The 25,951-nt window shown below is 32.3% G+C and overlaps 1 protein-coding gene across 5 annotated transcripts; it reads left to right on the top strand.

Moving 5' to 3' along the window:
- LOC139521713 (serine/arginine-rich splicing factor 6-like) lies at nucleotides 1-24,444 on the top strand. 5 transcript variants are annotated; one of them, XM_071315265.1, is made up of 10 exons: nucleotides 1-156; nucleotides 17,727-17,835; nucleotides 19,270-19,369; nucleotides 20,067-20,175; nucleotides 20,588-20,626; nucleotides 21,586-21,615; nucleotides 22,020-22,046; nucleotides 23,032-23,058; nucleotides 23,628-23,708; nucleotides 24,135-24,444. In XM_071315265.1, exons 1-10 carry the CDS (start codon nucleotides 92-94, stop codon nucleotides 24,211-24,213), a joined length of 666 nt encoding a protein of 221 aa, XP_071171366.1. In that variant the 5' UTR covers nucleotides 1-91; the 3' UTR covers nucleotides 24,214-24,444. The 5 variants fall into 5 exon arrangements, with proteins under 5 accessions (XP_071171366.1, XP_071171368.1, XP_071171367.1 ...); XM_071315267.1 differs by lacking the exon at nucleotides 21,586-21,615; XM_071315266.1 differs by lacking the exon at nucleotides 22,020-22,046.
- The last annotated feature ends 1,507 nt before the right edge of the window (nucleotides 24,445-25,951 follow it).

Here is a 25,951-nt window from a genome sequence, read left to right as displayed (position 1 = left end):
TAATTTCTGGTCATCAGGTTTTTGATTTATAATGCGCATGCTCAGTAACGACAGGAAATATTCACAAGCGTGCGTGAATACGTTTTGAAGAATGTCTAGATATTCAAGACCACCGAATTCCTCTTTATATGTTAGGAATGTTCCAGATACAGTCAGGTTATTAATCAAGTAGCAGTTAATTCTACAAAACACTCAAATTCTAATTGTTTTGCAGTTATGGTGGGGTGTAAACAAGATTTACAAATTACAGACATGGCGACGAAATAATTATTGATGTTTTTTTCAAGGCCAAGCTTGTTGAACCATCTTCTACTTCTACCATTTTAAGACCATCAATAAGTTGATTATTTTGCCACTTTTGGGTGCGCATGTAATTATTTTACAAAAATAAGCAAAAAATTTTGTGCCATACATTTAGATAAACAGTGGGTTATAAACTGAGGTTATGAAACATCCTGAATGGTGGTCTAAATGGACTGTATAGTGTGTACAGTAGGTGAGTCTTGAAACTATCAAGACTACCTCAGTACCTGCACTGGTGGTGTAGTGATCCAGTCCCTTATTGTTCTTGGATATGATTTTTTCCTCACTTCTGAAGTTCTGTTCTTGAAAATATATCGGAAACCTTTTGTTGACAAGTTAGATGATAAAATTGATAAAAAACAATTATGCATCAGTGAGAGACTCCTACTTTGTGATAAAATTTGCGAATACTAAACAGACCACAAGATCACATACCTGTCAACTCACCCGTTTTTTGCGGGTGACACCCGTTATTTTCACCTCTCACCCGGGAGTTTTTCTTTACCCGGCGGGTCCCGGGAATTTCTAACATTACCCGTTTCACCCGGATTTCTGACCGAATTGTTTCCGGTATTTAGAAGTAATACGACCTTCGGTTTTATCGGTCTTTTTCAATGTAACCAAAAGTCAAAATGTAGGACTGTTTACCTGAGCTACGTAACGATATGAAGAGACAACACAGCTAAGATGAGTTCAGTGACTATCAGTTGACCCCATTAGATGAACTTCCACTTTGCACTTCCCCTGAAACTGACACATTGGTACATTTTGGGGAGAAATGTCCAAGTTGCATGACATTTTTCTTAACAAGCCAAGATTTTTTGTTTTGTCAAAACTTTCTAAAACATTACTGGTTTTGCCAAACAGCAATGCAGACAGTGAGAGGGCATTTTCTTTAGTAAAGAAAATAGCTACAGAGTTTAGGGCTGATCTTAATAAGGATACACTGTGTGCTCTTCTTTCTTGTAAAATGAATACACATTTGCATTGCTATGAACTGAAACCAACACTAGAAAAACCAAAGAGCTATCAAGCCCGCTTACTGCCTATGATGCCTGTCAACAGCTATTATTATTGACTAGATCGATTTTATAGACGTTCTACATTCAAAATAGCTGTCGTATTTCAAAGTTGCTGTCAATCAGTTATTTTTGCCGTCTGCAGTTAAAATCGTCTTTCCGCTCGGCAGATTTGACCTTTACCTTTTAATCCCTCTGATACCATCAGATAACGACGGTCCTTTAACAGACGTCCGTTTAATTGAGAAGTTAAATCTCGCGATCGGTATCGTGAACGTCGTTTTTAATTTAAAGTTTTTGCAATTATATATATATAATGTTCATGATGTTTATGTGGTATCTTTCAAATTAATATAAATTATTATATATATGGTTCGGAAGACTTTGAAAAATATTCGAAATCGGTAAAATCATCCTAAAGTTTTAACACCATTTTTAAATTCATAATTTTAGTACCTTGACGATTATGTTAAATTGTTTCCCCCAGGCATATACAATCAACCTTGTGAATTGAGTTCACATCAAAGGAGATTGTCATTCGACAAGTAGGAGAGTTAATTGCTTCATCCAGGTGAAAAAAGTTTTTTGATAGCGGCGATCCTTTTTTGATAATAATTAAATGTTCTAGTTTCGTAATGATATTAGTATTGAAATGTTTCAAATGAATTTTAAATTATAAATTGTTAATTATGGAATACGCATTTTTTACCAGTCAGGAACCATGATAGCGTATAATTTGTTTTCTTTATCAAACAGATTATTTCCTCTTTTAAATTTCATAATTGAGATTTGTCCGACTGTAAAACTTTACCATAGATTCGTTTTAAATAGCGTAATAATCAATTAGAATATAAATACAAATTCCGTTGCCGTATTTACTGATCATCGTCTTTTCTTGATTTTAGGTGTCTATTGAATGGTATGTGAACAATAAACAGGCACGTGAAATTTTGTCAGATATCTAATTACTATCAGACATATAATTCTGCAATAAAATGTCTCTGTCCAAATTTTGACAGAAGAATAAAATGCCTTTAAGTGGCATTTGATTTTGTTCAAGATTTTTATTCACATACCTGTCTATTTGCATGTTAATAGTTTTGTTCATGTTCGATAAAATTTCCTTATCTAACCAGGAACATATATATTCCCAGATCTAACACATGTTTTTTATAATTTCGGGGTGAATGAAATTTCCTTTAACAAAGTTGATTTACCAGTATTTAGTAAGGTCTCCATCTCATGTTTATAAGCATACGCATTGTGAGTAAAGTTAATTCACAGAATCTGTGTATTCCTTCAGTAATCCCCAATTTTGATTGCGGTTTTCTTAAAAGAAACAACCTATTGTATTTGAAAAAGTACGGTAATTGGACAAAGTTGTTGTTTTACTATTCATATACGCATGCTATGTTCTGTAGCGTTTTTCGGGGTTGTCAGTATGACCAAGGAGATTATATGAGAAGGTCTCATATAACCTCCTTGGTATTATATATTAGTTTATTTTAAAGTATATGTTCGTGTTCTAAAATTTTAATAAATTTCAAAATGTACTACTTTGAATCCTGTATTATTCACCTTTCTTAATGAAAAAGATTTATTTTTACCAAGGAGGTCATATAACTTCCTTGTTTTTTACATTTAATCATTATTTGAAATATATATAACATAACTTTATATATCAGTATCTTAGACTGCTAGTTCTTCACGTAAATTGCTAACTTTTAATCTAACTATTAAACATTGCTTATAATTAAATTGAATGGGGTCAAGCTATTTTTTCTTTTATTCCTTAAATTTTATTCTATTTTACATTTTGTTGTACCGTTTTATATCTCAGTTAAAGAAGATTGTGTGTGTTAAAATTGTTCTCAAGCTGTCAGTAGTTTTCTTTTGACTTTATCGTGTATATATGTATATAAAGAAGAACATCAATACACTAGTTGATAGCCGCCAGTGGTGGATTGACCCGGGCATAGGCCGGGGGCATAATTGGCACGTGTTGAGGAGACAAATTGGAAAGAAACAAAATGAATGATTGTCGATAGTTTAACGTCCAGTGGCAAATATTTCATGCATATTTCACTGGACGAGGATATCAACTGGCAGAAGAATGAAAAAATAAAGTGGAATGGTAAAAAACAAATACGATATAGCAGAGACATATAATACAATATGTCTCTGGATATAGTAATATGGAAACGAATAAAATATTTAAATGGTTTACATGGTGCCCCTAGGCATACGAGGTTCTGGTCCGCACATACAATCAATTTCTTAAAAAATGTGGGTCCCCCCCATGTTTTATATAAAAATTGTCACGCGTAAAATGTACATTATGTAATTTGAAAATTAGCCTTATTTGTATACAATTAATTTGGTTTATAAAATTTATGAAATTTAATTACATTATCTTAATCTATAAAATCTATAATCCCTTTTTTTGATGAAAATTTAATAATTTCATGCACGAAATTTTATACATCTTAGTGGTCAACAGATGTAGCTTGACCTTTAACTTGACATTGCTCAGTTTGTTCGCCTAAAATTAGCTGACACCAATTATCTTCTTGCACGAGAATTTCATACGGCGGCAAAATTCATGTAACAGTAAACTTAGGTGACCTTACTAAATGACCGTGGGAAAATCAATTCAGTGTTACATTCCATGTGTAATAATCGAGGCTCTTGAGGGTCCATTTGCAATTAATTTATGAAAGTCTAAATTATAATCCTTTTTCAAATACATAAAAAATGTCTTCTTTAACTATTTATATTTTATTAGTCAACTCAATGGCGTATGTAAGATATACACGTCCATGAACAACAATATTCATTACGGTGCATGTCGTGGAGATCGTACCAATTATATTCAATTATTATTTTAACTTATAAATCTCTAAAAGTTACAAAAGTCGAGTGTGTGAGTTGCTAAGGTAGAGTTCCAAGTTAGTGAGCTATCTGCGGACTAGGATGTATTTTTTAAAAAAGGCAGGAGGAGCTAATTGGAAAAAAGGCAGAACAGAGATACGACTAAAAAAAATGCCGGACATTTACTTTTAGTTCACCCCAACCCCCTTTTTTAAAAAGAAACAATTATGTGGTAGCCCCCTTCTGAAAGTCGAGTTGTGAGTTACAAAAACATTTATACCTTCTCCAATTTTTTAATTTCCTATATTTAATCAGTCGTCAGAGTTTTCAGGTTTACTTCGCATTTAAAAACAAAGCATGCGTGCGGTGACCTAAAGTTGTTAATATCTGTGTCATTTTGGTCTCTTGTGGACATATGTCTCATTGGCAATCATACCACATCTTTTTTTGCATGAGGCTGGGTACTGGTATTTTGATGGCAGGTTTTAAAAGAGTTGTTTGAGACTTGTCTTTACTTCCTTTTGACGATAAACTTCTATCCAAGAATACAAATCTTTATTTTCAAGTTAGTAAAAATTATTAATACTTTACCCACAGCATGCCGAAAAAAAGTCCATTTATGCGTAAAATACGGATGCAATATTTGCCACTTCACGTTCAGATATCCCAATTAAAGATGTATACCAACATTATCAACATATATTTGTACCTATTTAAAAAAACAGCTCAGTAGATTTCACCTGCCAATTAATCTTAAGCTGTATAAACTAATACAACTGTACCATTGCAATCAACGAAACTAGGATGAAGTCTAAACAAAAAAGAATCAACAATATAGTAAATCATTCTATAAGCAAGCATCATAAATTGTTAGAGATACACCATTTGTTTTAATGGTTTTCCTTATTTTCACGCACACCTAGCTTTTGGCGTAACTCTCAACCCGACTTTCGTAACTCGCATCATAACTTTTGTTTTTCTCAACTCGATTCCCCGCAACAATCGGCACGCAAAATAAGTTCATTTAAATGTTTTTCGTATATATTTTATTTGATACCAATATTGACTTAATATATTACTTCCATGGTCTTATTCGTCTACATACGTTCTAAAATTATACATTAAAGTAGTATGCTATACAAAAAATGAGTTTAACTTTATTATTTAAACGTTGATCTGGAATCAATTTAATTGAAAAATTAAAGTCGCAGAAATCTTGAGATACTATCAATGTGGCATTATACACAACACAAATTAGCGCACATAGAAGACTTGTTGCGACACCTAACATATTACAGGTAATATACATGTAGCTGTCGGTAATTCGAAAATGTCGAGGAAAACTCGCACTAAATTCAAATAGCCGGAAATGTCAAGGAAGACTGATTTTGGGGTGTTACTAATTACAATGACTTTAACTAATCCGAATAATTCAGTCGTTTTTATTACGCTGATCTACGATAACCTCGCAAGTAGGAGAGGACCATTTCGGGGAGGGACCGAATTATTCGGATTCACAAAATAATGATGTGTATAGCAAGAGACTTGTGAATTTTTTTTGTGCTAATAAATATTATCTAAAGTATAATTTAAACATTTTAAAACCATATAATTTACATATGTTTTTTTTTAGGTATGCTATAGTTATGCATGAACTTATTTAACTAAGAACAAATATTGACATAGGAATAACTGTTTTCAGATGTATATGACAAAAACAACATAATTAAATTGAAGTCGAATTTCAGGGTTGAAAATTTGTAAGGGTTCTGCGGAACCCACATCTTCGCTTGCCAAGGATTACGATCCACTCCCGTTTTCTCCACGTCGGCACCGTGGAGAGAACGGGAATGGATCGTAACCCTTAGCTAACAAAGATGCGGAACCCAGTGTCTCGCCTACTTTTGCTGTTAACAAAAATGACGAAAAAAAATCAATAAAAAAATTCCTCTCGATACTATCTTTTGATTGTCAGAAGCTTGTGTAAAATATAAAAAAAAAATGTGGTATGATTGCCAATGAGACCTCTGTCCACAAAAAACCAAAATAACACAGACATTAACAACTATAGGTCAACGTACGGCCTTCAACAATGAGCAAAGCCCATACCGCATAGTCGGCTAGAAAAGGCCCCAATATGACAATGTAAAACAATTCAAACGAGAAAACTAACAGCCTAATTTATAGAAAAATTAACGAAAAAAAAATTGTATCACATACACAAACGACAACCCCTGGATTACAGGCGCCGGACTTGGTACAGACACATACATAAATAATGTGGCTAAAGGCTTTGCTCATTGTTGAAGGCCGTACGGTGACCTATAATTGTTAATGTTTGTGTCATTTTGGTTTTTTGTGGATAGTTGTCTCATTGGTAATCATACCACATCTTTTTTTTTTTTTAAGTTTGGTGGAAATCAAAGATAGTTTTTATCAGAATTTTAAAAACTTTAACCACAGAGTGAATATTTGCGGACGAAGCAGACGGAATAGAGGATCGCTATGTTTCGCGTTTTCATCGTAGGCTCGCCAAAAATGGGGCTGGGCCTTTGCTGATAGAATATTTATTTCAACTATGGATATTTATTACAAGCGCTGCAATCATCTTCACTTTCCATGCCTCATTTTAAGCCCATTTTTATGGGCATTGTGTATTCTGGTCTGGAGGTCCGTTACGGTCTGTCTGTCCGTTCATTCGTTTCTTTTTCCCTCAGTCTTCCCCGCTTCAACTTAAAAACTTTGGTCGTGGTTGTTTTTGTTGTTTTGATGTCAACCCAAAATCAACTTGAAACTGAGTACACATGTTCCCTGTGATATGATCTTTTAATTTCAATGCCAATTTAAAGTTTTTTACTCCCATCTTCACGGTCTACTGGTACTGAACATAGAAAATGATAGTGCGGATGGGGCATCCGTGTACTATCACATTTTCTTGTTGTTTATGTAAAAACAAAGATTTGTACAGCAAGCTGGACTATGTAAAAAGTAGTTGTTGTTACGTCTTGCATTATTAAATTTTGTTTTTATATTTTTATATTTTTATCCAAAATACTCTCGAAATTGATACCCATCTTTATTTTCGGACGGCCTCTTTTACTGGACATGACTCTATTGTTTTCTATCGTCTTCGACATGCATGAAATAGTTTCCACTAGGGACGCAACCAACAATCAATCAACCAACCCAACGTTTTGATTTTTTTCCGTCTATTGTTATGGACGACATAAAAAAATTAACCAAGGATACACAATTGAAATCAAATAATTTTTTTTTTTATCCTACATAGAATTTTTGATGTCGACCCTTACGCTTACGTATACGTTATTGTATCATCTTTAGGAGAAACCAGCCTGTTCACAAGGCGGAGCTTCCATTTGAATTTTAAGGGGGTGGCTTAGATGAAAAATAATGTTTTTTTTTTGCAAAGCTGTCTGTCCAGCAAATGTTTCTTACTCATAACTCCTGTCCTGCATTTTTTCTTATTTCCAGCCTTGCTGCGTGAAAGAACTGGTGTACACAACCGTAGAATTGTACACAAAATAGCTGTGCATTGCCCGTCGATGGGGACAATCGGTCATGCGTTACATTTAAAGCTTTCATCATACCGGGGTATTGACAGATATTACTTTTGTTGTAACATTCTAATCGGTATAACTGCATTCAATAAAGTTTAGTTATTATACCCCAAGCAACGGGTTGCGGAGGGTATAATGTTTTTGACCCGTCCGTCCGTCCGTCAGTCCTGTTTCTTGTCATCTCAACTCCTCTCAAACCACACAACAGAATTTCACGAAATCCTTTTCAGATGATATGGACATACTATGTAGTTGTGGATATCGACGGGAAATTGCGATTCAATTTTTTTCTAGGAGTTACGCCCCTTTGAACTTATTTACTTTAATGTACTACTGTAACAGTTTGTCATCGCAACTCCTCTCAAACCACTCAACAGAATTTCACGAAACCTTTTCAGATAATAAGGACATACTATGCAGTTGTGCATGCATGTCGACGGGAAATTGCGATTCAATTTTTTTCTAGGAGTTAAGCCTCTTTGAACCTATTTTCTTTAATGTACTTCTGCAACAGTTTGTCATCGCAACTCCTCTCAAACCACACAACAGAATTTCACGAAACCTTTTCAGATGATAAGGACATACTATGTAGTTGTGCATATCGACGGGAAATTGCGATTCAATTTTTTTCTAGGAGTTACGCCCCTTTGAACTTATTTACTTTAATGTACTACTGCAACAGTTTGTCATCGCAACTCCTCTCAAAACACACAACAGAATTTCACGAAACCTTTTCAGATAATAAGGACATACTATGTAGTGCATATCGACGAGATTTTGTTTCTCCAGTGAAAATATGAAGAAGTGGGGTATATGAGCGTGCTCACAAAGGTTCTTTAATTTTGTACAGGTTCAATAATATGTACGATAGCCGACATACTTGACATGTATGCATGGTATAGTTACCACTGAACGCATATATATATAAAACAAATATTAGTAACATACTCAAAAAAGAATTTTTTAATATATTAGCGATTAATTATATGAGTGGCGAGGTACAAGTTATAATCTTTATAGAGAAAAGCTCTCGGTTACAAAGAAAACAATACCATGGCAAACAAGAGTGTATGAAATTTGGGCTAGAAAAAGAAAAATCGAACTTATAGCTCGGTAATGTCAGATAACAACGAGTATGGTTTTTCTTTACTTTTTCCATATGATAGCCAATGACAATAGTAGATGCACTTGGGCAAATATCAAACTAGTCCCGACTATGAAAGAAATATTTGCCACTGGACGTTTTAAGCAGCAACAATGTAATTATATTTAAAGTATAAAATCCGCGTTATAAAATCTCTGTATTTGGCTTTCGACACATACAAAACTTCTTTTTTTTTTATTTAGCACCGAATTCATATTTTAATGCATTTTACAAAGACGGTGATAAAGACAATGCTGCAGGTTGCTAAAAACTTTCATTTTGGGCAGAGAGATCTATGTTTTACATAGACAAGTTTAAGTTATCTCTTCATTCAAAGGACTTGTATATAATTGGGAAATATATTGAAACTGAACTGAATATATTGATATCAAAATAACATTGTAAATAAAATATGAAAAAAATCATGTGTTTGATTTTCTACGATAATTTTGTCTTATTTGGTTAAATGGAAATTTCTTTTCAATCTATCAGATTTAAACGCTACTTTGTGTATGATTGATAAAATACATGAAATTGTGAAGCAGGATAAAATGTGTTACATATCAGTCAGAACTAAACAATCAAACACAACATAAAACAAAATAAATGTAACCCCGTACTCAGTCTATCCAATAACCAAAAAGCAAGGTGATCCCTAGCGTTTTCACTTTACAGTTCTGGCATAAAAAAAAATCCACTTTTATTCATATTGTATTTCAATATCTAGGCCTTCCTTAATGCATTAATGTCAGTTAATTATCATCATCTCCTATTGTTTTACCATGTTTTCTTCTGTACTGCAGTGACTAACCCCTTTACGACCTGACGTGAAGTATTTTCCGCTAGACCTAATTAGCTAGAGAGCTAATTAATTGAAAACAGACAAGGCAAAACCTATGCTGCATGAAAAGGCAGTCATGAAATTCCAATATGTATATTTGTATTTTTAATTAAAAACTGGACTTGTACTGTACATTAGACGGGACTGACCTGTCACCACGCCTGTCACTCGTATGCATACGATGATCTGTAAATGTTCTTGAAGTCGTCTTTTTTCGGACACCAATTTTGTACATTGAGTGTTGGTTTTTTTTAGAATGACAGAAAAATATTCAATAATTTCATTTATTTTCGAATAAATAATATATAAGATCTTGTTTATTTACGAATTGATGCCCGCAGTTGTATTTTAAAAAATAAATCGCTCAATCGGCTGATTATCACCAAAAAGGATAATGTATGGTCAGTAATTGTTCTGACACAGGAACGGATCCAGAATCTCGTTGTCTGGGGACACCATAAATCGTTTCTATATTTCTATATCTTTTTTTATTTCGTTATACTATTTATCTTAATATTTTCCTGCCAATTGATCTGTATTATAATCGTCCATAAACATATATCAAATATCTGCCACTGGACGTTGAACAACCAAGCACTATCCATGATCAATCATTATGCTCTTTATAGTTCATCACCTCTATTCTATTATCTATATTGTTTTGATATCGCTCCCAGACTTACTTGTTGGCACATTTTTCTTATATCTGTAAATACCTTCAAATCCTTATAAATGATGACCTATTCATATCCTCATGCATGTATGTTGTGCATGGTAATTTAGAAACATAAAATATAACTGTATGCTTGGGCTTTAAGAGAAATGTATAAGTCCAAGATTGTGTTACAAATTAGATCTTCTGAAAATAAAATACATTTTATTAATGATTATTTATGAGGAAATGTCAATTTATTTTTACTGGACCGGGAGGAAAGAGGGGAGACAGTTGTAAAATAAATTGAAAATAGTTCTCGAAAATAAGAGAAATACGACGTTCGACATTACACATATATTTGTACCTATTCATTAAAACACAGATCAGAAGTTTCACTTGGTAGTCGATCTTTATCTGTATTGTATTATAAACAAATACAAATTCTTACTGTTCAAATCAACATGTACATGTATTTTACACCAAAGCTTTTGCAAAGAGACATTACACACAGGTGTCCATATTTACCGTGACACCCTCTGGTGAGTTTACATAGATCATGTGGACGCTGGTATTAATTAACTGCCAGTTAAAGAGTGGTTAATTTCTGCTCTAGATGAGAAGATACAGAAGCAATAAAATCATATTATATTTTTTTGTGTGACATGAACTGGGCCCATCGGTAAATCCGCACTGAGTTCATCGCTCAAGGTTACAAGTCTTTATTTTACCACGACAACTGATTTCCACAGCAACTAGATAGAAGTAGAAACCAAACATTGTCCGACATAAACCGCCTGACAAAAGTTTATGTTAACTTTTTTTTGACTTTTTTTCTTTCTCCTTTTGTCTATTTCCTCTATCCATTAAACGTTAAAAAGGCATCACAGTATAATTGTTCCAGACAGTATGAGTTTTTGGACTGTACGCGTACAATGTGGACCGTATGCATACTTTTTGAAAATACTCATACGCTCGGACCGTGTCAAGTTTTTTCTTTTCTGCCGTCTCTATCTTGTTTGTTTTCTCCTTCTTTCCTTCATTGTACGTTTATGTAGGATTGTATTGTATTATGGAAATGGGGAATTTGTCTGACTAAAATTAAGAAATTAGTCAAGTTTATTAGTTACAAATGCGTATAACAGATCAGCATAACTTAACTCTCAAATTAATATAAAAAAGTTCAATTGTAATTGAAATCAAAGCCTTAAAGGCTGTAAAAGCAATTGCTGCCATGTTAATGTTTGGGGACTTTTATTTTTCATCCACATATATACAAGAATTAAACCTGACATGAGTATTGTCTAGTTAAAAGTAAGAAGGTTTTAACTTTATATAAATAAAAGACTTTAGCAGAAAGTCATTTTTAATATGTTTTATATTTCACAAGGAGACAAGTTCAGACAACACGTTTACCAGGCTAAAGTTGGGGTCAAATATACATGTGCTGAAACATATAACTCAAAAAGAAATCATCATGGATTATCCCCTGGTAGTGTTTGTAACTTCCTTGGCAATAATTTCCTTTATTGATTTAATTTTAACAATTTTCATTATTAATTTATATTTAACCATTAACACAAATGATTAAGTTAAAACATTTCAACTTTCCAGACGCAAATGTTAAAAAACGGGAAAGAAATAAAATATCTTACAAGACATAATCATGTAAAGAATAAATGTATATTTCAGCTTAATAAAAATATTTTCATAATGTTACTTTGTCATCATTTTTAAAACTAAGTTCCAAACATTATTGCTCAGTTGATATGTGTCCTTCTGATGCGGTACGAGCACAGGCACTTGTTTCTATCCATAGGAAGGTCGATTATCCATATAAATAGTTTTATATGGATAGTCGACCTTCCTATGGATAGAAACAAGTGCATGTGGGTACGAGATAACTACAATTCTCATGCAATCCCGAAAAGGGGGGTCATCACAGACAAACATGACATTAAATCGTTATCACTGAACTAGTATATATATTGTATAGGGGCCAGCTGAAGGACGCCTCCGGGTGCGGGAATTTTTCGCTGCATTGAAGACCTGTTGGTGACCTTAATTCTGCTGTTGTATGTTTTTCTATGGTCGGGTTGTTGTCTCTTTGACAAATTCCCCATTTCCATTCTCAATTTTATTATACGAACAAGAACAAACAGCTCTACGTTGCTTTGATATTTATCAATTTTCAGGAAACATTGCGAAAAATGATCTTCAATATTTCGAAAACATGTGAAATAAAATTGCTAACACGGTGGACCGTCGAGTGTCAACAAACGTAGTAGACTGAAAAGACGAGGATAATGGTTTCATCTGACATTTGTTATGCAAACCCAGTTTTGGTCATGATATTTAAAAAGACGTACTTTTTTTCAATCTATGTATTAATAAACTAGAAAATTCCAAATTGTAAATATCTCTTCATCTGGACAGACTTGGCATCTACTACGTTTGGACGGGTCCATTTCATTAGTAAGGTGATCGATAAATATTACGGAGTTTTGACAGAAAAGGAAAACGAACTTATTGTTATGTGTTTTCAACAAGGGTTTCGTTCCGCTAAATTATTTGCGCAAATAAAGTTTGTATATTTTTAGATTACAGGTAATAATTTGACACTACGCATTAACCTGTGTATTGATTTTGATTTTACGATAAATATATGAATGAACGATAATTTTTTGAATGAACAAGAGCACCTGACCTCTTAAAGAAACACAAATTAAACATAAAAAACCGTATTTATTAGGAGATAATTCAGTTAAATTTTCAATACTAAATCAACAACTGAAATGAATCCATATTTTGTTGAAACATCGTACGAACGGCGGAAAACGGAATCGCATTTATAAAAATGTACTTTTTTTCACTCGGACTTCTATGTTATTTGATAGTCAAACGGTTGACCCTTTAAATACAAAAATACATCTACAAGAACATATTCTGAAACTTCTTAAATCCACTAACTTTTTTTAAAGTTTCAAGCTATGTATTGCATTAGAAAACATACATAGGTGTTAAAGAATGACTGACCAGGAGCCTGTTTAACAAAATACTATGGCTTGATCTGGGCGGAGTCTCTGATCTGGGTCACAAAGATGGCCATACGCGACGGCATAAAAGCAATTGCTTTAATAAAAACTGTACATTTTAACTATTCAAAAAAGTCACGCTAATTAAATATGTCAATCTCTTGTATTTAGCATGTCGATCAGTAATACATTAATTGAATTATGAAGATTTCGGAAGTAAACACAATGTAGGAGGACATTTTTTTTAATATTTAGCAACTTTACAAAAAAAATGCAAATTCAAAGGAACATGCATGATCTGCAAACATGTAAATGTTAAAAAAAATATTAATAAAATTGAGAATGGAAATGGGGAATGTGTCAAAGAGACAACAACACAACCATAGAAAAAACAACAGCAGAAGGTCACCAATGTAGCGAGAAATTCCGAAATTACGTTACTTGTGGTAGCAAGTGTCACTGTAGGCGAGAGTACCAAACTAGGATTCGGAACAATAATACAAATAATATCAATTTGTAAAACTAAAAATAAAGATTGTGATAAGGTTTGTTTAAATTTAACCCATATGATCCAACAACATGTATGATCAGCTCGTACTGGACCGTACGCGTATACTCATACGGTCCGACCGTACGCGTATGGTCGGACCGTACGATTATACGCATACGGTCCAAATACTGTGGATCATAATCACATTTGATTTGTTTACGCTTGGTAACTGAACATAAACTTCACTGATTATTGTAACATGATTGAAGAATATACGTGAATGGTGTGAGAATGCAAAATACATTCTGAGGTGACGAAAGTTTATTTAACAGCAATACACACGTCGGTTTTGGTTGAAAAATAAAACAATATGTGCATAGTAAAAAAATACAGGCCATCGATTTATGCTTGACTACATGACACACAATTGCATACTTATTTAACATTTATTGTAGGCCCGTCTTTCTGGAAACTTTTAATTTTTAGTCCATTTTCTCTATTAATTAGTACTTTTCCTTTATACATAAAGTTGTTGGACTATTATTCTTTGCAGTTAGTGTTTGATAAGCATTATGTTATAATCGCATTCTGAGGAATGACTAAATTCTATCTTTCTTTTCGGAAGTGACGAAGACTGAAGTTTTTAACGGCTAGACACCTTTTACGCTGTCGGTTTTGTTAATTGAAAGTGTGTATTGTATAGTCTATCGTTCACACCTCCACATCAAATTGATCCAATTAGAAATAAGCAATAATAGTATATATTGTTACACGGACCAATCAAATGTGGGTGTAGGTGGGGCATGTTGTTTTTTTTTTTTTGGGGGGGGGGGGGGGGGGGTATATATTAAAACAAATACCGGGAATGTCGCATTTTTTATTAAATTTATAAGTTTTATTTCTATTTAAATTTAATAAAATAAGTTTAAACTAGTACAGGTTGATAAGGCGCACCACCTGTAAACAAAAAGGGTCGCCTAGAATTTATATTTATTTTCTTTAATTTTTAATTAAATGGAATTATCTCTAAAATAAAATATTACTATAATGGACTAATTCCAAATTTAGTTACCAGGGCGCAATTACCAATTGGTAAGTCGTCCACCAAAAACATATAACCGTAACCGAATGTCGCATTACGTTTAAAACCTTTTTCACAAACAATTAAGTAATATAAACAGTTTCTGTTTATTTCGTGTACTTCTCTTCATGGATATTATACTCGTCTTGACCAAAGAGGCGATGAATAGATTTTAACAATAGAGTTTTCCGGCAAGATTCAAGTAAATAATTATTAAAGCAAGTAATACAACGTGCATACTATGATAGTAGAACTATAGAAAGCATATACGTGTATGAAGGAGTTTGAAAAGATTTCTGTAATATTTCAGTATAAAATAGGTTTCTCGTGTAGACTTCTTTGTGGAAATCATAGAGTTTAAAATATTTATATTTCTCACGATTTCCATTCTCAATTTTTTATGTCTGTAAACTGTGAGCCTCTGACATAAAATTTGATAAATTGACATCTCGGCTTCTAATAACATATTAGGGAAAAGAAAGCATGTAATATATTAACTTTATTTGATTGCATCTGATTGAAGATGTTTTCCTAGGAAAATACACTAACTAATTATTCATTCACATGAACATCTCCGTATTATATTCGGTAATACTTTTGAATATTGTACGCTATATATACATGCATTATAATCTAAACAAAATAAAATAATGTTAGTCAAATAAAGACAAGTCTGCTCTGTTCTATCATAAAACGATACTGTTAGTCAACGTAAACAATTTCAAATTAAAAAATCAAACAATTGTAAAACAAGAAAATAACAGGCACGTGATTTATTGCAATATTTAGGTTATTCGGTCTATATAATTCACTCAAATCTGATGTTTGAATCCGAATTATGAAATGTTAAAAAACACTTTCATAAAAAAAATCGCGTGCCTGTTAAATGCGCACATACCTATATGTGTACCTAAAGCAACAGAAAAAAAATTGTTAATAATGATACTAAGTCTTTCAATTGAATATCTTTATATTAAACGTATGATTAAATGTACGATTTCAGCAATATGAATCCTTTCAATAATGTTAATTTATATAAATCAATTAACTATTTCAACATTCCTTCATTATACAACTTTTTTTTATTACACTGTCATTGAAATTGACAAATAGCCGCTCCTACTAATTAAGGTGGTTTCCTTTGATGTGAATTAAACTCAGGTAGGTCTGCTTTTGAAAACAACTCATAAGCTTTGGACGATGTTTACTTGTGGTAATTAAGAATATAAAGAACAAATGTGACTTTTTCAATTCTTTTGAGCGGTTAATTTTAAATCTTAAATATTAAAATTTGCATTCATGATAATTGTATTAATTTGAAAGAAATACCACATATAAACATTACTTATATAGTTATTGTAATAACTTTAACAACGTTAACGTTCACGATATCGATCACGAGATTTAACTTCTTATAATTAATTAAACGGACGTCTGTTAAAGGGCCGTCGTTATCTGATGGTATCAGAGGGATTAAAAGGTAAAGGTCAAATCTGCCGAGCGGAAAGACGATTTTAACTGCAGACGGCAAAAATAACTGATTGACAGCAACTTTGAAATACGACAGCTATTTTGAATGTAGAACGTCTATAAAATCGATCTAGTCAATAATAATAGCTGTTGACAGGCATCATAGGCAGTAAGCGGGCTTGATAGCTCTTTGGTTTTTCTAGTGCAAGTGCAGTTCTTTTAAAGAATGCCAAGTCTGCTACTATGGAATATAACAATAGTCTGAAATAAACTTGTATACATGTTCTAACTGTTTCATATACATATTGACTATATAAATTATATATGTAAACATATTTTTGTTCTTCAATTGAGCCCGCAAAATGTCGTACGCGTTATGACCTGAGATTTTTTTCTCAATGCAGGTCATGACCTGACTTTTCATTTTCAGAGGTTGACAGGTATGAGATCATGATAGGCATGATCAGACTTAATGCTGAAGTCTATAATGAGTATTGTAAGAATCCATATGAATGAAAGCTATGTGGTTTCTATTTTTTAGGTAAATTTGTCTGGTAAAACACCACCTGAAAAATTAATCAAATTGAAAACACAGACAAAATGTGTATTTGGAAAAGTTTTAAAGTCTCATCCCCAACATAGGTAAAAAATAAATATCTTTTTTTTTTGTGAAAATTGATGGGATTTTTTTCAAAGCAAATTTCAACTACCTGCATATATAAGGCTTCTGAAATTACAACTTATCACTATTTGTCCGCCATTACTGGATATCATACAGGTTCCCGTAAAATTTTGACATCATAAAACAAAAGGTCTGACACCACAATGGAAAAGTGATTGTTGTTGACATCAAAAGTTCAAGCGGCCGGGTCAGCTGGGATTAGCGATAAGCTGTATTATCAAAGGCCTATTGGACATTTTGTAAGAATGATGTCAAAGCTTCATATGATCAATGAGGAGCCAGTTGGACCAACAATTTAATCTGTTAATATAGTTCTAGTGTTATAAAAATCTTTAAAATAACCATATCCTGTTGGACCAACAAATTTGTTATTGTCAATATCCTCAAAATTACCCAGAGACTGAATTTTAGCTGGATATTAATTATTTTAAGCCTTTCAGTGAGATATTTTTAGTAGCTACAAGATATCATACAAAACTTATTTTCTATGGGGAAATATTGCAGTTACAGTATTTATTTTTAATACAAAATGTACTGAACTACTAATTCTGCTCCTTTAGGGAAGATGATTTGAGGGCAATGTTCGGTAAATATGGACACCTGACAGATGTTTACATACCACAAGATTATTTTACCAGACGTTCCAGAGGATTTGCTTATATACAATATCCTTTACATTCAAATTATTTGCTGAAGTTGTTTTCACTACTTCTACTAGTACTCTACTTTTACTTTTAGGGAATCCAAATAGAATAATCTGGTTTGAGATTTCAGTCACTTCACTTTCATTTTCATTTACACATTTAATTGCATGATCATATTAAAAATAATGTTGAATGTGAAGTTTGTTTTTAGTTTGAAATCATTTTGGTTTCATATTCGGTTGTTGTAAATTTTTAAGATGAATTATAATAATATTGCTGTATTTGTTTTTGTCAGACTTCAAGTCAAGTACAAAGTATATGCACTCAAAAGCCAACAGGGCAAAGTATAGTACAGAGTTACAGAAATAAAGTAAAAAGTGTAAAGGGAGTACAGAAAGGTTAAAAGTCAAGTTAATACAGAATGTTAAAAAATATCAAGTCCTACAGAAAAGTTCAAAAGTCATTACAGTCAAGTCAGTACAGAAAGTCCAAAAGTCAAGTTCTTAAATGGCACAGAAAATGTATAAAGCCAACTTGCTAACAAGGAAAAGAGTACAGTAAAAAGTCAAGTATTCCAATATACAGTACAGAACAGTACAGTGGACTCAATCATTCTTGACAAGTTACATCATAGTCAAGAAAGATGGTAAAATTGGTACAACTGATGAAAAATATCCATTCAATTACTCAAATAGGTGTTGCATAAAAAACTACTTTGTTGCTTAATTGGTTTAATTTGAACAAGTTACATCAGAAAACTGTAATCTCTATCATCATGATCATATGGTTATGATCAGTTGTAACATAAAGGATTTGGAAACCTTGATAAACCTTAAATGTCTCCCAATTGAAAATGAAAATTGAAATGAAATAGATTTAGGGCTATTCCAGAAAAAAATGTATGGGGGGGGGGGGGGGGGGGAGGGGGGGGGGGGGGGTTGGAAGGCACTTTTTGTCAGCACCCGCCACCCAGACAATTGTAATTGAGACTTGTAGTGCATTATAGTGTGAAAAGATGCTCTGATACCCATCACCCATGTATTATTAATATAATGTGCCTTCCAACCCTCCCATACATTTTTTTCTGGAATAGCCCTTATATGAAAATTAGTGTTATAATACTTTGAACAACACAAAAAAGTCGTATTAAAATTGATTTACACTCTCTTATTTTTTTAACCTAATGCAAAAAAATTAAAAGCTTATGAAATGAAGGCTCAATTTAGATCTGTCTGTAATGATTTTTTTTTTCAAAAATAATTATTTCCTAGTACATGTAATTTGAAAAATAGAAAAAAGTCAATATATGTACTGTACAAACATGTATATACAATGTAGGAAACTCATTTTATAATCAAACAAATATGCATATATTTTCAAACTGGTGTTTTTAAAGCACTGAAATGTTTTAAAATGTAATTCACATCCTACATGGTGACCCTTAACAAGCTTGACATATGAAGACCCCAGAGATGCAGATGATGCCTTGTACAACTTGGACAGAACTAGATTCATGGGAAGAGAACTGGAGATAGAATTTGCAAGAGGGGACAGAAAAAGTAAGTACATAATTAGTATGTGTACATACAAAAATGTACATGTGAAAAAGAATTTGCAAGAGGTTACAGAAAAATTAAGTACATAATTAGTATGTGTACATACAAAAATGTACAGGTGAAAAGTTAGTATATACATGTACTTGCATTCAATTGCAAATAGTAAGGAGAGAAGAGAAAATTTAAAAACCATTTTATTTTTCAAATTGAGATATATATGTACAAATTAAATTGTAATTCATGTAGGTGTGAAGGGACATTATCAACTTAATAAAACTCCCCTAAATAAAGATGTTTGCATGTACAAAATATAGTTGACTGGAAAATAGACAAAATACTTAAGAATTACAATTACACTCTACCATTTCACATCTTGGAGAAAAGTACATGAAGTATGAGTGGTAAATAATTCAGAAATCTTTATTGTATTCTGTACTTTAATACTTTAAATGCTTATTATAGAAAAAAACATTGCAGAATTCTTATGCTGTCTAGTTAAGAATATTTACAGATGAATGCAAAGTGAAGGTACTTGCACTTTTTTATGCCCTGGTTTTTTCTAGTAAAGAATTTTTCATGACTTTGTATAGTTAGCATTAAAAAATAATATATAATTGTTTATAACTTATCTTTACTTGTTTATAACTCATCTTCACTCTAATTGCCTTCGATCTTATTAAATGAACCATGTTTTTTACAGCACCAAACCAGATGCGAGGAAAGGAAAGAGGGTCAAGATATGGTGGTAGGGATGATTATGACAGACGAGGAGGCAGCAGACGACACAGATCAAGGAGCAGAAGCCCAAGGTTTGATACTGTTAAATAAAAATTACAATTTTATATAAGCAGTGTTTTTTTATAAATTAACTGGTTTCACCTGGAGCTATTGTAACTTCCTAAATTGATATACAAAAAAAGATGATTACGCACCTTCTTGGGCCTCCAGATCTATACTCAGAAACATACAAAATAAAATAGAAATTTATAAACATTTACACAGCTGTTATGTAAAAACTTATGTTGTAGCAATCTTCTTGGTTAAGATACTAATATTAGTTGAAGTATATTGAATCAAGGTGCTTCACATGTGCAATTATGGTTTATGACTGACAATAAGTTTCATACATAATAACATCTTCTTACTATAACTATGTTTAGTTGACATAACATTTGTGAATGCATGAACGGTGTAAAATTTATTTGACTTTTATTCTTTCAGACGAAGGTCAAGATCCAGATCTCGCAGCAGAGATAGAAGGTATGTTAGCTATACATAAATTTTACAATAATTAATAGATAACCAAATTACTTTCTAAATTTATAATGTTAACGAAATAAATGAATTGAAAATGTAGCTGTTTGAAAGGAGACAAATGTAAGTTCATAACAAAGTTATGCCATATAAATTAAATGTCGGATGAACTTTAATAGATTTAGAATATATATAATCTGATAGAGTTAACCTTGCATCAGTCTTGACATATAATCTTCTTTGAACTATTTAGGGTGCAATCAACAGTTTTTTACGTGACTTCATTCTGTAACAGGGCATGTAATAGTGGACCCATCATGCAGAAGTCAGATATTCATAGTTATATAAATATCTATACATCAATGGAAAGATAATTCTATGAACTTTCTGAATAAATAAAAAAAAATCCAACATCTCTTGTTTAAACATGCAAATTGGTACAAGTTATCAGCTGGAAATTAGGCATTTTCCCCCTAAAAAACCTTAAAAACAGACCACCTTTGGACACACGGATCAGTAACCTGTGCATATATTTGAGATTTCTTATAATATGCATTTCGAAGAGCTTATCTGGCTGATTTAAGAAAATGTAGTTTCAGCCTACGTTCGCCTGCTCCGAAAGGAGCTATCTTACCTGACAAATCAAAGTGCTTTTTGCAACAGGTGAAAATCAGCTGTTTATGGAGTTGCCTCCCATAAAGTAGGAAGTCACAAAAACATTTTTTTTTTTTTAAATCTTGACAAAAGTGGCATTTTAATTGAACTTCAATATATGTTTTTCACATTGAACATAAAAAACAATCAACTTTTTCATTTAGTGGTATATAAATAGCAGGGAATTCCATCAGTATGTAAATCTCACTGGGGAAATACCCCTAGTTTTTAGTACGAAACTGTTTATAGCACCCTTACCCTCTGTGTGTCTGTTGACCACAAAGATTTAAATTGAAATAAAACTTTTACAGGAGATCACGCTCGAGGTCATATGAAAGAAGGTAAGAGTTCATTACAAGGAAGGGAGAGATAAGTATTCTAAGTCATATAGAAGTACTATGTATAATTAATGTGAATATTCACATTTATATATCCTACAGTTGACTTTCAATCTGATTGAATGGAACCGAAAAACACCAATAATTGTTAAAGCTAAACATTAAACAAAATGGTACAATAATCTAAACAGAATGATACTGTAACTGTTTATGCATATTCTGTCTGCAGTCTTGCATGCTGGTATATAGACACTATGAAACAATCACAGCATTTATATCATAATTAGTTTATTCATAAAATATTCTTATTGTATGAAGCTATTGATCTGTTTAGAAATTGTAAAAAGTAAGTCCATGTGAATGAGATGTAACAAGATAATTTATTGTATGATAATGTTATGTTACAGAAGATCACGGAGCAGAAGCAGGGGGAGGTAAGTCACATGTACATATCACATGATCAGAAGAACATAGGACAGAGCAACCTTCATAGATATCTAACAGTTTAGCATGGTGACTATTTTGAAATACATTACAAAATAAACATTCTGTTCAAACTTGTCTAGGTTCTAATAAAAGTGTGCTTAAACTTAAAGAGACTTGATCTTTATGATTTGATAGTTACTCAAATTAGAATGGATTGCTTGATTACAAATCAGTTTCTAAAACAGCCATGCAAGTCAAATATAATGTCTTGTTTAAACATGATGTTTGATATATCAAAGCCAAACATTTTGAAAACTCGAGAAATGAATGAGAGGAAATCATAAAGATCCCCAGATTACTTCAGGGTTGTGGAAATCATAAAGATCCCCAGATTACTTCAGGGTTGTGGAAATCATAAAGATCCCCAGATTACTTCAGGGTTGTGGAAATCATAAAGATCCCCAGATTACTTCAGGGTTGTGGAAATCATAAAGATTCCCAGATTACTTCAGGGTTGTGGAAATCATAAAGATTCCCAGATTACTTCAGGGTTGTGGAAATCATAAAGATTCCCAGATTACTTCAGGGTTGTGGAAATCATAAAGATCCCCAGATTACTTTAGGGTTGTGTAAATCATAAAGATCCCCAGATTACTTCAGGGTTGTGGAAATCATAAAGATCCCCAGATTACTTCAGGGTTGTGGAAATCATAAAGATTCCCAGATTACTTCAGGGTTGTGGAAATCATAAAGATCCCCAGATTACTTTAGGGTTGTGTAAATCATAAAGATCCCCAGATTACTTCAGGGTTGTGGAAATCATAAAGATCCCCAGATTACTTCAGGGTTGTGTAACCTTTGCAGCCAATAACACAACAATATGAGCAAACATATTTTAAGTGAGGGAGTAAATTTAGATACACTGCAAATTTAAAGAATTAGATTATTCTTTTGATTTCTTTGTTTTTAAGTGATTTATTTTGTTTATTTCAGGAGATCCAGGAGCAGAAGTCGTGGAAGGTAAGATATCATTGATTATGTTTTAATTGTGTCTGTAAATATAATAAGACAAAACCTAAATGTTTTGTTCAAACTTGATTATGAAGTAACATGTCTATGATCAACCAGATTGTCAGATGTTTTTATTTAAACACAATCACATCTGAAGTAGCAAACTTTATCATCAAGTAATAAGTAAGCCATGGATTTATAGAATTCATCACATTGAGGAGGTAACAATGACTGGAGTTTATGAATTTTCATTAAAACTCTCGGAAAAACTTGATCATCTTTTCTTCTAAAGGTATTCAAACCATACTGGTATTGATAATCATATATTTTGGATCTTTCATATTTGATCAAAACTTGTCATGCTTGTCAGATGTTTATACTATTCTGCTACCAACATTGTAGAACGTCTTCTGACTTTGCAGATTAGAGGCAAAAAAGCCAAGGGAAAACACCACTTTTGTACATCGATCCTTGTCTTTTTAATGATCATTGGTAAAGCAAAAGTTGGTAGAAATAAAAATGTCAACAGAAACATTGTAAACTTAATTATAGTTGCAAGATATTTATTTTGTTAATAGGAAATCATACAGTCATTCTAAAAGTCGATCAAGGTCAAGGTCACATGATAGAAAAGGAAGTGGTGATAGGGATAGGGAGAGGTGAGTTACTTTACCATGATGATATAAAAATTATAGATAGGAAATGTAAGTCCAAAAAAGCTGAGCTTGATCCCCTAGGTATTTACACCAAATAATTGCATAACTTGTTTCATTTCAACTTTTATTTTTATTGTGAACCTTTCTTTGATTCTAATGACAAAAAACTCACATCAACTGATTAAACAAATTCTAATTTGAATCACACAAGTCAACAGACATTAAGCAATAACTGGTAAATAATTCCCAAACACAAATATATCAATTGTTTACTGTTCTTCCTTCTACAATGATCACCACTTAATTTACTTTCATTAATTGTGAATAAACTCAACTTGCAAACAAAATGAAAATTGAAATTACACCATAAACCATGTACATGAGAAAGACATTTATAGACAATGAACTTGTATTCTTTTCTCAATTTAGATCTCGTTCATATAGTCGCTCAGCCTCACGATCACCAAGAAAGAATGACAGAAGTCGAAGTCCCTCTGCAGATAATTGAATCACCAGTTTTTTCTATGGACTTAACTTTATCAGAACTTGCGATGTAGGCCAAGAGCAGTACTTAACCGATCTGATGTATTATATATGTGATAATTTTATGTTTTTATGTAAGAACAACCCAGATCCAAATGAACAATTTTTATTATCATCTTACATTAGTGTAAATAATCATGTTCATTCTACATGTTGTTAGTGAAGCAGTAATAAAATTCATGACTTAACTTTAAAACTGTGTTTAATGATTTTTATTGCCCCGCAATAAAGTTGTCCGGGTCATATAGTTTTACCCTTGTCCGTCATTCCGCCATTATACAGACTTTTATTGTAAATGCCTTCAGATATTAGGTTGATTTTTGGTGGGAGAAGATTTCAAGTCTTCTATGGTGCTGGCTGTAAAATCATTGAACTGTTACCACATCCGTATGCCGTGTCTGTTTCTGTGTATTACAATTTCATAACAACTTTCGTTTTTTGACACCGATTTGTACACATGACTAAGCATCTGAATCATTTAATTTGTAAATTAGGATTGAAAAACAATCACTATCGTAGATATGTACCCTTTTATTTATGTAAATTATTAGATTTCATCTCATCTAAATGAACGTTATTTGTTAACTTGTTACCAGATGTTTTTAATGTAGATATTTGTAGTACGCATGCGTGAATTTGGTATCGGTTGACTCGCCCTGCTTACATGTTTGCCCTTGGTCTGTTTGTCCTGAGTTCTTTCGCCCATATAGTACGTTCGCCCTGTGTTCATTCACTTTACTCTTATCAAGGATGTTTTATAATACGTCCTTGCAGTTTAATATTAAAAAATATTAATATTAAAGTTATCATTAAAAAACGTCTAAAACACGAATTTGTGAAAATCATCACATAAGTATGATTGTTTCATATTTTGTTCCCAAGGTAAGACAATCGTGTTCAGCCAATCAAATTCAATGTTTCTCATCAAATTAATAAGCCAATTAAAAATGTTTTCTCTGAAGATTATTCTAACATGCTAGATTTTGAACTTGTGTTGTTTTCATCTAGTTATAAAATCTTGAACATGGCAGGTGAATTTTTATCTGCAAGGAGGTTCTTACACAGCTTAAGGATAAAAGCATGGTTGTATGACAAAATTCTACCATAAAGATAATAAATAGTAGTTTTAAAAAAAAAAATTGTGTCATATAATGGTATTTTGTCGTCTGCATCGTCTGAAGACACATTTAGTTTCCGGACAATAACTTAAGATTTAATTAATGGATCTCTTTAAATTTTAAGCAGAAGGTTTAATACCACTAAAGGAAGGTTGGGATTGATTTTGGGGGTTATGGTCCCAATAGTTTAGGAATTAGGGGCCCAAAATAAGCAATTTTGTAGTTTTCAAACAACAACTTGTGTTTAAGTGTATGAATCTCTGAAATTATACAAGTTTCCATACCAGTTATATTTTTGACTGTTTCCGTCTTAAATGAAAGTGGCCGCATTCGTGTTCATTCATTATTTTGAAATGTAAGTTGTATTTGATGATAATACATAACAGATATAAAGGTTGAGGATATACACGGATGTGGCTACTTTAATTTTTGACAAAAACCATCTGAAAAGTGACGAATTTTTGCATATTTGATAGATTTTTCATATTTAAGCTTGAAGTAGAGTATTTTTAATGACTTAATCAGTTAAAATCTTTCACATTAACTATTTGAATCAATTGAAATAGACACTTAAGTGTTTTAAAA

Source organism: Mytilus edulis, chromosome 4, assembly GCF_963676685.1.
Source record: "Mytilus edulis chromosome 4, xbMytEdul2.2, whole genome shotgun sequence".
Classification (NCBI taxonomy): domain Eukaryota; kingdom Metazoa; phylum Mollusca; class Bivalvia; order Mytilida; family Mytilidae; genus Mytilus; species Mytilus edulis.
The sequence above is the reverse complement of the archived record's forward strand: the minus strand, read 5'-3'. Positions and strand labels throughout refer to the sequence as shown.

Excerpts from the sequence above, each read along its gene's own strand:
- LOC139521713 (XM_071315265.1), top strand. The coding sequence starts at position 92 with ATGTCTAGATATTCAAGACCACCGAATTCCTCTTTATATGTTAGGAAT. Across the intron at positions 22,047-23,031 it reads CGGAGCAGAAGCAGGGGGAG|GAGATCCAGGAGCAGAAGTC; the intron begins GTAAGTCACATG and ends TGTTTATTTCAG. Across the intron at positions 23,059-23,627 it reads AGGAGCAGAAGTCGTGGAAG|GAAATCATACAGTCATTCTA; the intron begins GTAAGATATCAT and ends TTTTGTTAATAG.